The following is a 15,286-nucleotide window of genomic DNA, read 5'->3' as shown; positions in this document are numbered from 1 at the left end:
AAAGAACACAGGTTATTTTTAAAAGTGCCAGCACAGAGCAGATCTAGATTTCATGCCATATTATCTCAGAATGGATCCTTATTACCACCACTGCTCAGTTTCTCTACACAATCCCTCATGTCTCAGTTTGCCAGGGCTGTTATGACAAATACCTTACACAGGTTGGCTCACCATGAATTTATTGTGTCACAGCTTTGGAGACTAGAAGTCCAAGAGCAAGGTGTCAAGAAGCCCTGCTTTATTCCAGAGTCTGCATTGTTCTGGTGCCAACTTGCCCTAGTCTTCGGATTCTGGTTTGCATCTTTGTTTCTGTCATATGATGATCTGTCTCCTTTTCTGCCTCCTGTAGCTTTCTCTGTCTTCTGTCTCTACTTCTTGTCTAAATTCCTTTTTAATATCTGCTGTAAGATGGATCAAGGTCCACCCTGATTCAATTCAGGCTCATCTAAATAGGATCTTCAGAAATCCTATTGACAAATGAAGCCAAACCTTAACTAAATAGAATCTCCAAAGATCCTGTTCAAAATGGGTTCACACCCACAGGAGTGTTAGTTAAGATTTGAACATGTTTTTTGGGATACATGATTCAAAACCCCAATAATCTCCTACTTCCAACATCCCGAGTAAAGTCAATGTCATGGGTAGAAACCAAGAAGATTCTATGGTCAGCTCCAGTTAATGGATTGAAGATATGTGAGGATGATATATGGCATCGTCTCTCATGCAGTGGTCACTGATCTTCCATGGAGTTTAGAAAAAATGCAGATCCTGCTACAGCATCCCAGGCAGACTCAGTACGGGGAGCTGGGGCCAAAAACTCTATGTTTTAAAAGGAAACCACCTAAAAATTGTGACAAAACTGAAGAAACATTGTTGTAATGGCTTACAATGCCTAGGTGCAAGAAATGGAGAATGTCCTTAATGAGAAATCCGAGTGTCTCTGGTGAGACGGTCGAGTTAACTGTATAAGAGCAGAATCTAACAGGAGTATGTCTTAGAACAATGTGAGATTCAAGGTGTGCAAAGCTATTAGGACAGTGCCAGTATACCACGGAGAGAAATGACCACCAGGGCATAAGGGACTCTTCTGGGGAGATTCCCACCCAAAACAGGCTACCATGCAAATGCCAGTTTAAAGATCCCAGGACACGAGGTCAATGCTGGTGTTCCCAGAATGTTGCCAGCTTGGCATATGGACTCATCATAGAATCAGCACACAGTCAGGCTTCACTTGGACCGTCCATCAGTGGCCTGAGACCTGAATACATTGAGGTGATGAGAATAGTAGGACTACAAGGAGGGATGAGCTTAAAACCTGGTGTGAAGATTAGGTTCATGTGTCAACTTGGTCAGGTGATGGTGCCCAGTTGTCTGGTCAAGCAAGCACTGTCCTAACTGTTACTGGAGGACATTTTGTGGCTAGTTTATTAAATCATCAGTCAGTTGATTACATCTGTGTCTGATTATATCTATGATCAACTAAGGCAGGGTCTTCCACAATGAGAGAATACAGTCAGTTGGATTTAATTTAATCAGTTGAAGACTTTTTAGGGAGAAGAGAGAACTATCATTTCTGCTTCAGCCAGCCAGGCTCTCCTGGGGAACTCATCAAAGACCTTCATCAGAGTTGCCGCTCGTGGACTGCCCTATGGAATGTGCACTCACTCATCTGCACTATGGAATTTGGACTTGTGTATCCCCACAGTTGTGTGAGAGACTTTTATAAAATCTTATATTTACTGATATCTCCAGTTGGTTGTGTTTTCCTAGAGAATACTGATGAATATACCTGGAGACCAAGAAAGCATCAGAAGGGGACTGGATCCTTTGAAGAGAAATGCCATCCCACACTCATGCTGCTCCAGTCTTCAAAATCTATCACTTACTCCAAAAAATTCTTTCTTCTACTTTCCCTTTCAAATATCTCCCTTTGCCAAGACCATAATGGTGGTGTTATTGGCACATCTCCTTACTAACCTCTGGATGTCAGCTGCAACCCAGAATCAGAACTGAGGAAAAGTGAGATACCTTGGAGAAACTGATACTAAGGCATTTTGTGTCAGTGGAGAAAAACAGATGCAAAATAACTTTAATTGTGCAGTCTTCATTCATTCTGTCTTCTGAGGAAGGGTAACCTATCTGAGAATCCACATGACTAGATCAAGATAACACAATTAGTTAGTGTCTCTTCCTCCTTACACAGTGATTTTTCTTAGTAAATCATGGTAAGAAAACAATTCCATGTGAGTTAAACAAGCAGGAGATGAACTTGGGTTGTATTTAAGAACACTTTTATTTTCCCTGGTGATATCCTCCAGCATGTCTCAATGATGAGATTTGAAGAAGTTCTTCCTGCTGAAAGCCAGTGATGGCAAAGCAGTTTTAAGGGCAGAGTTGGAAATCAAGTGTCAAAGGGATTGGGAAGGACATGGGGTAAAGACACACTGACTTCCTATACTGTATACGATGATATCTCACAACAAATAATGTTATAAGATAAAACCTCAGCTAGTCCAGGGTCTAGATAAGTTATGAAGATGTCTGATGTCCAAGCTGTTTCAACGAATGTCCCAAATCTACAGACTTCTGTGAAAGATGTTATGATTCTTCTGTTGAAGGAAGTCCTTAGATATCTTCTGCTTTGGGTCCTGGAAAATCCTGAAACAGCATCTTCCTGTGATTGATTACATCCTTCCTTAAATTCTGGAGCCAACACATCCCCAACCCGGGTTCTTGGGCTTCCCAATTCCTGACACTGCGACAAGATCATTAATTCTTACAGCCAGATTCATAACACTTATTGTTTCATTTATCAGTTCCCAAGAAGAAAGCGATGCCTGGGGTCAGTGAACAATTCTAACATTGTCCACAATTTTGGCTAAAAATCCCAAGCCCAGGACATGTTTATAGCATTCCCAATTTCCCTCAGCCTACCCAGGGTTGAGAAATTTCCAGAAACTTAGACCATGACTTGGTATATATCTCCCTATTTCTTCAAACAGATTTGGAAATATGGCATGAAAACTCATTTCTCTTACCCTTGTCAACTTTCTCCTGGTCCTATTGCATTTCCCCACAACACATTTTATATTCTTCATTAAGCCATGTTCCCAAACATGTGGATTCTACTCTTCATTTTGGTTAGGATACTATTGATATGATAACACGGAAAACAAACTGTGCAGGTTCAGAGCTATTATGCACCCTAGAAAAAGCCATGCTCTTTTAATCCATTCTTGTGGGTGCAGACCCACTGTGGGTGGGGCCTTTTGATTAGGCTGTTTCAATTGAGATGTGACCCAGTCCACTCAAGGTGGGTCTTAATCCTTTATATGAGTCTTGTTTGAAAGGAAAAAGGCATAGACATTTGGAGAGGGCTTAGATAGGAAGGCCCCAGCAAAACAAGCAAGGACCCACAAAAATTGGAGGAGCTGAGAGCCACTGAAACCAGAAGCTGAAGGGGGTAGAACCCAGAGAGAAGGATCAGCAGATGCTGGCCACATGCCTTCTCATTTGACAGAGGTGTCCCAGATGCTGGCTGCTTTTCTTCACAGAAGGTATCCTCCTGTTGATGCCTTAATTTTGACGTTTCCATGTCCTAAGAACTGTAATCTGTAGCATCATAAATCCTCATTGTAAAAGCAAATCCATTTTTGGTATTGCATTCCAGCAGCTTTAGCAAACAGAAAAAATAACTGATAATAAGTCAATAGATAGCAGTCATCTTGATTGCTACCAAAATGTTTATTATTGGAGTAAACAATGCAAATTCAGACTACTTGACTACACATGGAGATTAACAAAAACTGTATGGTGTATTACTATCATCATACAAGCAAAATGGGAGAGGGATTGCGAACACAGGCATAGTCAGATTCCCCATGCACAGCAGTGAGTTAATCAAGTGGAACAATGGATTTTCTCCAGTAGACAGATATCCTTTCCTCCTTAGGGAAGATCTGACCTGGAGGTTGGGAGGAAGAGGACACCCCCATGCGGAAAACACAGGACCCGAGGAGCTATTTGTTCTTCACTTAGACATGACATCACCTACACCTCATTCTTTTGCATTGGAGCACTCTAAAGTTGTTTGCAAGAGAATTTTAGCATCATCAGCCACTGTATTGAGGAATTTCAAATGCAAAAAGTAGGATTTAAAAAACTGGAAGACAGTAGATGGGATGCCTCCACTCACGGAGCAGTAGGATTCTGCACATTGCAGGGCATTTGCTGCTATGCTGTCATCCTTCACAAGTAACCAAAAATTCAAGGACTTCATGGAGCTCTTGATGTCCTGCACAGATATGCCCAGGTTCTCAGCAATCTCATTGAGTGATTTATCATCCAGACCAAAATAGCTTTGGTAAAGGTGCAAGCACTTCTCCTGCTCTGGTAAATCAAAGCCACTGATTATGGGCATGAAGGGGATGAAGGCCAAAGCTGCAGACTTCAGGGCTTCCAGCCAGATCTTCTCCTTAAGGAAATCTCTCTTCAGCTCAATGGCAGCTTCAGACAGACCGGGCAGCAGGAGGGCAAACGTGTGACGCTTGTGTGCAGGGAGCTCCTTCAGCAGAGTCTCCTCCAGGCTTGGAAAATCAAAGTCAGTCCGGTCAAAGTTGGAGATCAAGAAGATGCGGGGCTCAGACACTCCGATGTCACTGAGGTTTTCCAGGCAGTTGTCTCGAATATGCTGGAGGACTCTGTCCTTTTTGAAGGACCTCGGTCTGCTTTTCTCTTCATTGTATAAATCACTGTCTACTTTGCTCCTAACAAGGTAGAAATTCTTCCCTTTCTCCTTGATTTTCTGGGCCAGCACAGCTTCATTTAACTTGAACCGTGAGGAAGAAATGATGATGAAGAAGTCATAGTTAGCAAATTCTACCATTTCTAAATATGTTTCTGGAAAAAAATTAGGGGTCCCAGTTCCAGGAAGGTCCCAGAAGGTCACGTTTGAATATTTTGGATGCTTATAGGGAGTTTTCTTCAGAGTGGTCTCCACAGCCCCCACACTAGCGGAACCCTCCTCTTCAGGACTAAGTCCTCGCAGGGCATTGATGAAACTGGACTTCCCAGTCCCAGACTCCCCAATCACAGCCACATCCAGGGAAGCATTCTCTGCTAATTCAAGTGATTTCTGAATTATGCCAACTAAATCTTCCATCTTCCCCCCCTGAAGGGCTTTTTGAATGCTGGTGAGAGTTTCCTCAGAAAGGATGCTTCCTGCTTTACTGATTAATGTGGAATAGTAAGGAAGAAAATTGGAAGCCATCTGCTGAATATTCTTTCCTGACAAGTTTGATATGAACGGATCCATGGAAGTTGACTGTAGCAGGTCTGGGGAATAGGAAAGAGAAGAAGAAGGTAAGGTGAATGGCACAGCACAACGGAAACACAGGGTTGACTGGGGAAATGCACAGGTCCCAAAGTGCCACCCTATTATATCAGACTTATCATTGTTTTTATGATGAGTTCATTTCTCCAAGTACTTTAGATTCCAGTGCTCTAGAAGAGACTATCCATTCTCCCTGCTGATGATTTCTATATTCCAGGACTCAGCCTAAGACAGTATGGTAAATGGAAAAATGCACACCCCACTAAATCTAAAGGAAATGGATTGTCTGCTGGAGCCTCCAGAAAGTACCAGCCCTGATATCAGTTTGATTTAAGCTCCTTAAGATCTGTCTTGGACCTCTAACCTCAAAAAAATGTACAAGGAAGCAAGAATAAGAAAAATAATTGTGTTAAACTATTAATCATTTGGTAATATGCTATAGTAGCAACAGGAAACTACTAGAGACTGTCGCTGTGTTTTCTTGACAGCTCAGCACAGAGCCAGGACCTTTCCAGTCTGCAGGAAGAATGGATCGGCCAGAATGTTAGTCAACAAAAGTGACTTCCAGACAGCTCATTTTCCATGCCCTTCAGACACCCAGGCTGGGCACTCCTTGATGGAGGGCTGGGACACAAAGACAAGATCACCAATGTCTTGTCCTCTAAGATATGGGTTTAAAATAGAGATAAACAAATATAGAAATGATGTGACATACAATTGTGACATGGTAGCTTAATATCTGTTATCCTCATTTCAAGAATGTGTTTTGGGTGGAATTTAAAATATATGACATTTAGTGTTCCAGGACGTCAATAGAAAATTTTATTTATTAAATACAGTACACTTTCAAATACGGGTGTATTATGAAACTGAATCAATTCCAGGAAATGATTATATTGATGAAGACTCAAATCCATTCAGTATTGGTAAGAAAGGTTATATTAGGAAACTGTAGACTCAAAATATATTTATATGCCGGGAATTGTGTCTCAGGGTCCACCAGAAGATTTTTTCTAGTCAGGTGACTGTTCAGTAATCCCCCACATCCTCCACTGCCTTTAAGGAAAATTTTTAAATGAAGAAAAAAATGACAAATATATAAATACAAAATGAACTCCTACTAAGGAATGGATATAACTCCTTACTAATGAAGACATCAGGCAGATGTTACAATTGGTTGAAAGGAGAATCCCAAAGATCAGGCATAATTATAGCTTAGTAGTATTTACATGGATGTGCTAACAGAGGCAAAATTGTATTCTTATATGGTGAAGGAGGAATGTCAATGGAACCTCCAGAGGCATATTTATTTCCATGCTTATGGTGATGAATTATTTTGCATGGCTATCGGTTATCAAAAATGTATATAGCTGTAAAATAGCTCCAAAGGAATGGAAGATTAGATTCAGAAAACTCAGAAGAGTATGTGTCAAGCAAGGCATAATTTTCCCTTCAGGACACCCAGTCATCTTTTAGCTCACTCCAAGTTTTCTCACAACTTTCTCGTAATAGCAAAAGTCATCTTCAGTCATAAGGGTTCACTGTTCTCCAAAGCCCAGCATTCCCCTCTCCCATGAGGAGTTCCTCTCTGTCCTTTCTGCAGGCAGGGAGTAAGACTCAATGTCTCCCCAAGACTTCCCACCAGACACAGGCACGCAGAGTATGACCATCACCCCACTTATTGTACACTCAGAAAAGCTACTACTGAAGTTTACATAACTCTACCCATCACTGAGCTCAGAAATGAAAGGATCCTCTGTGTGACACACATACACACACACACACACACACACACACACACACATGGACACAACCTTCACTTTGTAGCCATCCCAACTCTTGATCTTTCTGTTGAAAGCAATCGGTATCACACACTTAGGAAAGTTGAAATGTGCTTCTGAAATTTGCATGTAAACAACAAATGATAATTAAGAAATTTGGAGACTCAGAGATGGATATCTTAAAGAAAGATGTGTGGAATTAAGTGGAATCAAATTTAATAAATCCTGTCAACTTAATTTTTAAAGTAAACATGGAGTTGCTTTCCAAAATTTGTAATACTTTGCACTTCCCGGCATGACATGGAATTGTCTGTCTCCCATACCCTTTTCAGCATTAGGTGGTTCCAATCTAGTTTTTGTCATCTGTTTAGGGAAAAATATTGTCCTATTTTGCCTCCATATATGAAAAATAATTCAAATATATCATAGTTAGCCCTGGGAATCCACTGAGGTTGATAAATCCTGGAGTTTTATCAATTATTTTTTAAAACTCATTAAGGAAACACTACTTATTTACAGCATAAGCTTCCTAAGGCGCAAGACCATATTTCCACATTTGTTTTTTAATAGGCATTTCCCCAGGGACTAGATTAGTGCTTGAAACACAGAGGACCGTTCTTATATTTTTTCAAGAAACTGAGGAGAAAGCATAAGCCTGTGCTTCGGTTCATGCAATAAAGGAAGCCATGCAGTTGACAGGACTTTCATTGCTTCTGTCCTAAAGTCTCTATTAGGGAACAGCCCCCTTTCTCCTAACCTTTGTCTTCTTTAATAAAGCAGATGGAAATTCTGGAGAACACTGAACTCAAGGCAGTAGAGCTGGATGGCCAGGAATCAACATTACTTTCTCTGTCTCTCTCTTTCTCAATCTCTCAAGAATTTGGGAGGTTGAATCAAAATTTCTATAGGGGCAGGACTGGGCAACTGTGCTGCTCCAGCGCCCACTGATTGCAGTGCATCTTCACTGAGTATCCCCTGTACTGTACAGAAGATCAACAAGCATCTGATTTCTCTGGTGGGAATGTGGTTCTGTGGGTCTATGTTCAGACCACTCAAGTTAAAAATTATTTTGTAAACCACCCACGGATACAAGGCAAAGTAAACAACATGTGCATATAAGGAGTAGAAAGGAGGCCCTAACTGATAGAAGCTAGGTTGGAAGAGATCCAACCAAGAGATAAATTTGGATCCTTCGTGGTCACTCTTTCCTGCATTCCCTTCTGGGGGAGGCCCAGATGCACAGCACACTGCCCTGGACCTCCCACCACTCCTCACCCTCTCTTTGACCTAGATGAGACTCCTTTACCTTGTGTCTTTAAATGAGCCCATTAGAGGAACAGAATAATGTTAGGAGTTTGCATAAATAAATTCTTCAGAATTTCTAAGGTGCCTTCATGTAATGCACCATCAATCATCAATATGATGTTTTACGATAGTGGGGATTAGAAACAAATCAAAGAACAGCTCTGGATACCAGACGGCATCAGGGGGATCCAGGACCTCAGCCCAGGTCCAGGGCCCTTTCTCACCTACCAAATGCCCACTGCACCCTCCGCTTTCTGTGTTCTTCCCCTGCCCTACCCTCCCCACCAGGGAAGCCCCTCCTGTCTCTTCTCCATCCCCAGATCCTCATCAAAGTCTCTTCTTTCCCACCCCTCTCCAACAGGCTAAATCTGGCTCTTATCTCATCACTCTGCTCCTACCACAACTTCCAAAAATTCAAATCTAATAAACATATGCTTTCTTCTATTTTGACAAATGTTCCTTGTTGCCACTACATCAAGGAGAGCAGAGAGGCTAGCCACAGCATTGGAAACTGTCTTCTGGGCCCCGAGAGGTGCTGGAAGTGATGGTGAGACGTGGGGATCCTTGCAAGGAAGACCTGCGTGGGGCTCTAGGAGACAGGGCACCTAGGAGGATTTCTCAGTGTGCCCACCACAGTTGTCAGAAGAGTCATTGCTGCTTTATTTCCAAAGATCCTGGGACCCAAGCTGGGGCTCATTGCCCCCAAATCTCTCACTAGGTAGAAGCCTGAGATTCACACCTGACCTGCTCTCACCAGGCTGTGCGTGGGGAGCAGGAAGTGCTGAGCTGCTCTTAAAAAGGGGGAGAACATTGAACTTTGGGGCAAGTGATTCCCACATGAAGAAATGACTCCATGCAACTTTGGAACAGGTAAACATCAGCAGGTAACACACAGACCTGACTCCAAGGAGGGCTGTCTAATGCTAGGCTGCCCCAGTGAAGCTTCCTCACAAACAGCACCTTCAAACAGTCTCTCTGTGGTCTGAAAACCTCCTGCATCTGCTTAAGGCATCCAGTCAACAACCCTTCATGCTCTAAAGGCTGCCTCACCTGCCGATCCACCCTGCCCCACATCCAGCCCCACTGTCCCCAGAGGAGTCCCCAAAGGTGGATCTCCTCCAACGTCCGTGTCTCTCACCTATTTCTGTGAGGAAGACGAGTGCTGGAGTCTTAGGTTGATAAAGAATCTGCCAAAACCCTAACACTAAGTACTGTGTTCATTCAGATCCAAAGTTCTGGAACTCTCTGTCCAGGTCCTTTTGTCCCTGCCTTCTTACCAGGATTGTCTTTGCTCATACAGTCACTATAGGGACAGCAGGAAGCAGAAACTGCTGAAATCTGTCTCACTCAGGCTGTGACTAAAATCTGCCAGATGTTAACACTATCCTAGCTCCATCCAGACTTTTATAGATGGGCTGACCACTCAGGGTGAGAGGCCAAGGAGGAATGAGGGACTCTGGCTCCTGCTGAAAAGCTCCAAGTATTAACGAGAATAGATAAGTAAAGGCAGATCACACTTCCTCCTTTCTCAACAACACAGCCATTTCCCGGAATAGAAAATGGACCCTGAGCTTTTTTAAGTAACAGCCTGTGTGGTGTCAGCCCTAGAAAAGGACTTTTATCCAGAGAGGGTGAGAGGTGGGCAGGAGTGAGACAGAAATCCAGGTAATCGGACTGTCCTTTGCTAACTCTTGCTCTCTCTCTGGTCCTCCTTTGAAAACCCCTCTTCCACAGCTGGGTTCCCCCTTCCTAAGCAAATGTGTCCAAGAAGCAAAATTTCTGCCTGGGAGGAAAGGGAAACCTTGTGTGGAGACACAAATGCTGCAAACACAGAATTTGAACTTGAGTGATAAGAGGCCAAGATAAACAAACTTGAGCTGAAGGACCAGAAGGTGACCCTGGCACAACAGAGCTCCCTTTCAGTTGGTCACTGCCCATTCCAGAATGTTCCCCAGCCTGGAAAAAAACCCAGGACTCCTTCTCTCACATCCAACCCTCATTGGCCCTATGTGCCTCACCCCCTACCATGCTGGCCCCTCACCTCGCTCAGTGCAACCTGCACTTCCCTTCAGGTGTAAGGCACTGTCCTTGCTGTCCTGTGGCACCACAGTTTTTCACAGGAACCTGAAGGCTTCCTGTGGGCATAGGCTCAAAGACTTATGTTCTCAATGCAGAGGAGAGGAATGATGGCAGTGTTTCCCTGATTTTTTGTGATAATCTGATAATTTTCTTAGGCATTTCCATCTCTTCATGACTGTTAAATCCCATAAACGGGCTTTGGATACTGAGGGGACAATTTGTGTTATTTCCTTTACTACTGCAATTCATTGGATTTTTTTTAATGTGTTTGTGTGGGGGTGGTGAGAGAAAGAAGCCAGGGGTTTCCATTCTCTCCCAAAATTAGGAAATAGTCATCTGGGGAGGAGATAAAACAGATGGTGACAATAATAGAACAAAGATTTCTCCAAGGGGAGCAACTTCGTATACAGTGATGAGTTGGAGAATCTGTATTAAATAGATCTCTCTGCTGCTTCCGCCTAGACAGAAACACAGAACCACTCTAATGGGTTCAAATTGGATCCCTCAGCATCAGCTGGGTAATGTGGGGCTAAATTATAATCTGTGAGACACTTTTCTTCATCATTAACCAGAAATAATTATTTACTTGTCCGTTTGGTTCTGGGGGAAGGATGAATGAGATAATGCACGCAAGGGACCCAGCACAGAGAGACTCACAGAAGTGAAACCTTGACACGCTGTGGTCAGAGGTCACAAGATAGAGGAAGAGAAAGAAGAAAGTCTTCTTCAGAGGTCTTAATAAAACCAGAGAGCATTCAGGGAGAGATTGCAGTGAACCCTGCAGAGATTTTTGCATGGATTTTATCACGAAACCCTCAGCAGAGCCCTGTGAGGTGGGTAACGTTCCTCTCCCCTCCGCAAGGAGCATGAAACAGCGTCCTCAGCAATTGTTCATGGTTCACAGGGCCAAGCTGGTCTTCAAGCTCCGTGGGGCTCCAAGGTCCATTCCCTGCTTGGAGAAGCAGCATCCTGAGGAGTCTGGGGCATGGTGAGAGGGGTGCAAGCAGGACCCACACATTGGAGAGTGAAAGGGAGGTGGTTGGGGGCCAAAGAGCAGCTCTGCAGGACCAAAGGTGGCCATGAAGACTATTCCATGAATGGGACATGGCATCTTCTGGGGCAGAAACCCAGGCAAATTTGGTGCAGAGCCAGTGTCTCCAGCAGCTTCCTAGGGAGACGACAGTGACAATGCACCCATATATGAAAAGGCAGTCAAGGATCACAGGATTAAAACTCTATTATTTACTATGGCAGTGACACAGACTTCTACAGTATTACTCAGAGATAACAAACAGAACAGAAGGAAATGGGAGAGTAGAAAAAATCCCATTATGTTTTGCATCTTCAGAGAGAAACGAAATTACCACTACATCCTGAGACCTACATAAATGCCTGACAGATAGTAGCCACTCAGTAAATACTACTTGATTGACTACTGTACACATCAAAGAGCTGGAGGCTGTAAATAAAGGCACATTAGGAGGGCAAGATAAAGATATTGGAAACTTAAAGTGTGATTATTAAAATAAAACAGTGGAGGCGGGGCAAGATGGCAGTGGAGGCGGGGCAAGATGGCAGACTGGTGAGCTGTAAGTTTTAGTTACTCCTCCAGGAAAGTAGGTAAAAAGCCAGGAACTGCGTGGACTGGACACCACAGAGCAATCTGTCTTTGGGCATACTTCATACAACACTCATGAAAATGTCGAACTGCTGAGATCAGCGAAATCTGTAAGTTTTTGCGGCCAGGGGACCCGCGCCCCTCCCTGCCAGGCTCAGTCCCGTGGGAGGAGGGGCTGCCAGCTCCGGGAAGGAGAAGGGAGAACTGCAGTGGTAGCCCTTCTCGGAAACTCATTCTACTGATCCATACTCCAACCATAGATAGACTGAGACCAGACACCAGAGAATCCGAGAGCTGCCAGCCCAGCAGAGAGGAGACAGGCATAGAAAAAAAAAATAAACGAAAAACTCCAAATAAAAGCAGAGGATTTTTGGAGTTCTGGTGAACACAGAAAGGGGAAGGGCGGAGCTCAGGCCTTGAGGCGCATATGCAAATCCAGAAGAAAAGCTGATCTCTCTGCCCTGTGGACCTTTCCTTAATGGCCCTGGTTGCTTTGTCTATTAGCATTTCAATAACCCATTAGATCTCTGAGGAGGGCCCTTTTTTTTTTTTTTTTTTTTTTAATCCTGTTTTCTTTTTCTAAAACAATTACTCTAAGAAGCCCAATACAGAAAGCTTCAAAGAATTGCAATTTGGGCACTTCAAGTCAAGAGCAGAACTAAGAGAGCTCTGAGACAAAAGGCAATAATCCAGTGGCTGAGAAAATTCACTAAACACCACAACTTCCCAAGAAAAGGGGGGTGTCCGCTCACAGCCACCATCCTGGTGGACAGGAAACACTCCTGCCCATCGCCAGCCCCATAGCCCAGAGCTTCCCCAGACAACCCAGTGTGACAGAAGTGCTTCAAATAACAGGCACACACCACAAAACTGGGCGTGGACATTAGCCTTCCCTGCAACCTCAGCTGATTGTCCCAGAGCTGGGAAGGTGGAGCAGTGTGAATTAACAAAGCCCCATTCAGCCATCATTTGAGCAGACTGGGAGCCTCCCTACACAGCCCAGCAGCCCAGAACTGCCCTGGGGGGACGGCACTCACCTGTGACATAGCACAGTCATCCCTCAACAGAGGACCCGGGTGCACAGCCTGGAAGAGGGGCCCACTTGCAAGTCTCAGGAGCCATACGCCAATACCAAGGACTTGTGGGTCAGTGGCAGAGACAAACTGTGGCAGGACTGAACTGAAGGATTAGACTATTGCAGCAGCTTTAAAACTCTAGGATCATCAGGGAGATTTGATTGTTAGGCCACCCCCCCCCTCCCTGACTGCCCAGAAACACGCCCCATATACAGGGCAGGCAACACCAACTACACACGCAAGCTTGGTACACCAATTGGGCCCCACAAGACTCACTCCCCCACTCACCAAAAAGGCTAAGCAGGGGAGAACTGGCTTGTGGAGAACAGGTGGCTCGTGGACGCCACCTGCTGGTTAGTTAGAGAAAGTGTACTCCACGAAGTTGTAGATCTGATAAATTAGAGATAAGGACTTCAATAGGTCTACAAACCCTAAAAGAACCCTATCAAGTTCAGCAAATGCCACGAGGCCAAAAAACAGAAAATTATAAAGCATATGAAAAAACAGACGATATGGATAACCCAAGCCCAAGCACCCAAATCAAAAGACCAGAAGAGACACAGCACCTAGAGCAGCTACTCAAAGAACTAAAGATGAACACTGAGACCATAGTACGGGATATGAAGGAAATCAAGAAGACTCTAGAAGAGCATAAAGAAGACATTGCAAGACTAAATAAAAAAATGGATGATCTTATGGAAATTAAAGAAACTGTGACCAAATTAAAAAGATTCTGGACACTCATAGTACAAGACTAGAGGAAGTTGAACAACAAATAAGTGACCTGGAAGATGACAGAATGGAAAATGAAAGCATAAAAGAAAGAATGGGGAAAAAAATTGAAAAATCGAAATGGACCTCAGGGATATGATAGATGATATGAAACATCCAAATATAAGACTCACTGGTGTCCCAGAAGGGGAAGAAAAGGGTAAAGGTCTAGGAAGAGTATTCAAAGAAATTGTTGGGGAAAACTTCCCAAATCTTCTAAACAACATAAATACACAAATCATAAATGCTCAGCGATCTCCAAATAGAATAAATCCAAATAAACCCACTCTGAGACATACTGATCACACTGTCAACACAGAAGAGAAGGAGCAAGTTCTGAAAGCAGCAAGAGAAAAGCAATTCACCACATACAAAGGAAACAGCATAAGACTAAGTAGTGACTACTCAGCAGCCACCATGGAGGCAAGAAGGCAGTGGCACGATATATTTAAAATTCTGAGTGAGAAAAATTTCCAGCCAAGAATACTTTATCCAGCAAAGCTCTCCTTCAAATTTGAGGGAGAGCTTAAATTTTTCACAGACAAACAAATGCTGAGAGAAATTGCTAACAAGAGACCAGCCCTACTGGAGATACTCAAGGGAGCCCTACAGACAGAGAAAAAAGACAGGACAGAGAGACTTGGAGAAAGGTTCAGTACTAAAGAGATTCGGTATGGGTACAATAAAGGATATTAATAGAGACAGGGAAAAATATGGCAAACATAAACCAAAGGATAAGATGGCCGATTCAAGAAATGCCTTCACGGTTTTAAACGTTGAATGTAAATGGATTAAATTCCCCAATTAAAAGATATAGATTCGCAGAATGGATCAAAAAAAATGAACCATCAATATGTTGCATACAAGAGACTCATCTTAGACACAGGGACACAAAGAAACTGAAAGTGAAAGGATGGAAAAAAATATTTCATGCAAGCTACAGCCAAAAGAAAGCAGGTGTAGCAATATTCATCTCAGATAAAATAGATTCAAATGCAGGGGTGTTTTGAGAGACAAAGAAGGCCACTACATACTAATAAAAGGGGCAATTCAGCAAGAAGAAATAACAATCGTAAATGTCTATGCACCCAATCAAGGTGCCACAAATACATGAGAGAAACACTGGCAAAACTAAAGGAAGCAATTGAAGTTTCCACAATAATGTGGGAGACTTCAACACGTCACTCTCTCCTATAGATAGATCAACCAGACAGAAGACCAATAAGGAAACTGAAAACCTAAACAATCTGATAAATGAATTAGATTTAACAGACATATACAGGACATTACATCCCAAATCACCAGGATACACATACTTTCTAGT

The 15,286-nt window shown here is 43.2% G+C and overlaps 1 protein-coding gene across 1 annotated transcript in view; it reads right to left on the bottom strand.

Moving 5' to 3' along the window:
* Nucleotides 1–2,274: 2,274 nt before the first annotated feature.
* LOC119520029 (immunity-related GTPase family M protein 1-like) overlaps nt 2,275–15,286 on the bottom strand; it is a 379,546-nt gene continuing 366,534 nt past the window's right edge. Inside the window, exon 2 of the mRNA XM_037817785.1 lies at nt 2,275–5,334. Within this exon, the coding sequence (XP_037673713.1) occupies nt 4,058–5,314 (1,257 nt within the window). The 5' untranslated portion in view covers nt 5,315–5,334 and the 3' untranslated portion in view covers nt 2,275–4,057. The remainder of the gene's footprint in view (nt 5,335–15,286) is intronic.

Source organism: Choloepus didactylus, chromosome 24 (genome assembly GCF_015220235.1).
Source record: "Choloepus didactylus isolate mChoDid1 chromosome 24, mChoDid1.pri, whole genome shotgun sequence".
NCBI classification, from domain to species: domain Eukaryota; kingdom Metazoa; phylum Chordata; class Mammalia; order Pilosa; family Megalonychidae; genus Choloepus; species Choloepus didactylus.
This window is presented reverse-complemented; position numbering and strand designations above follow the sequence as displayed.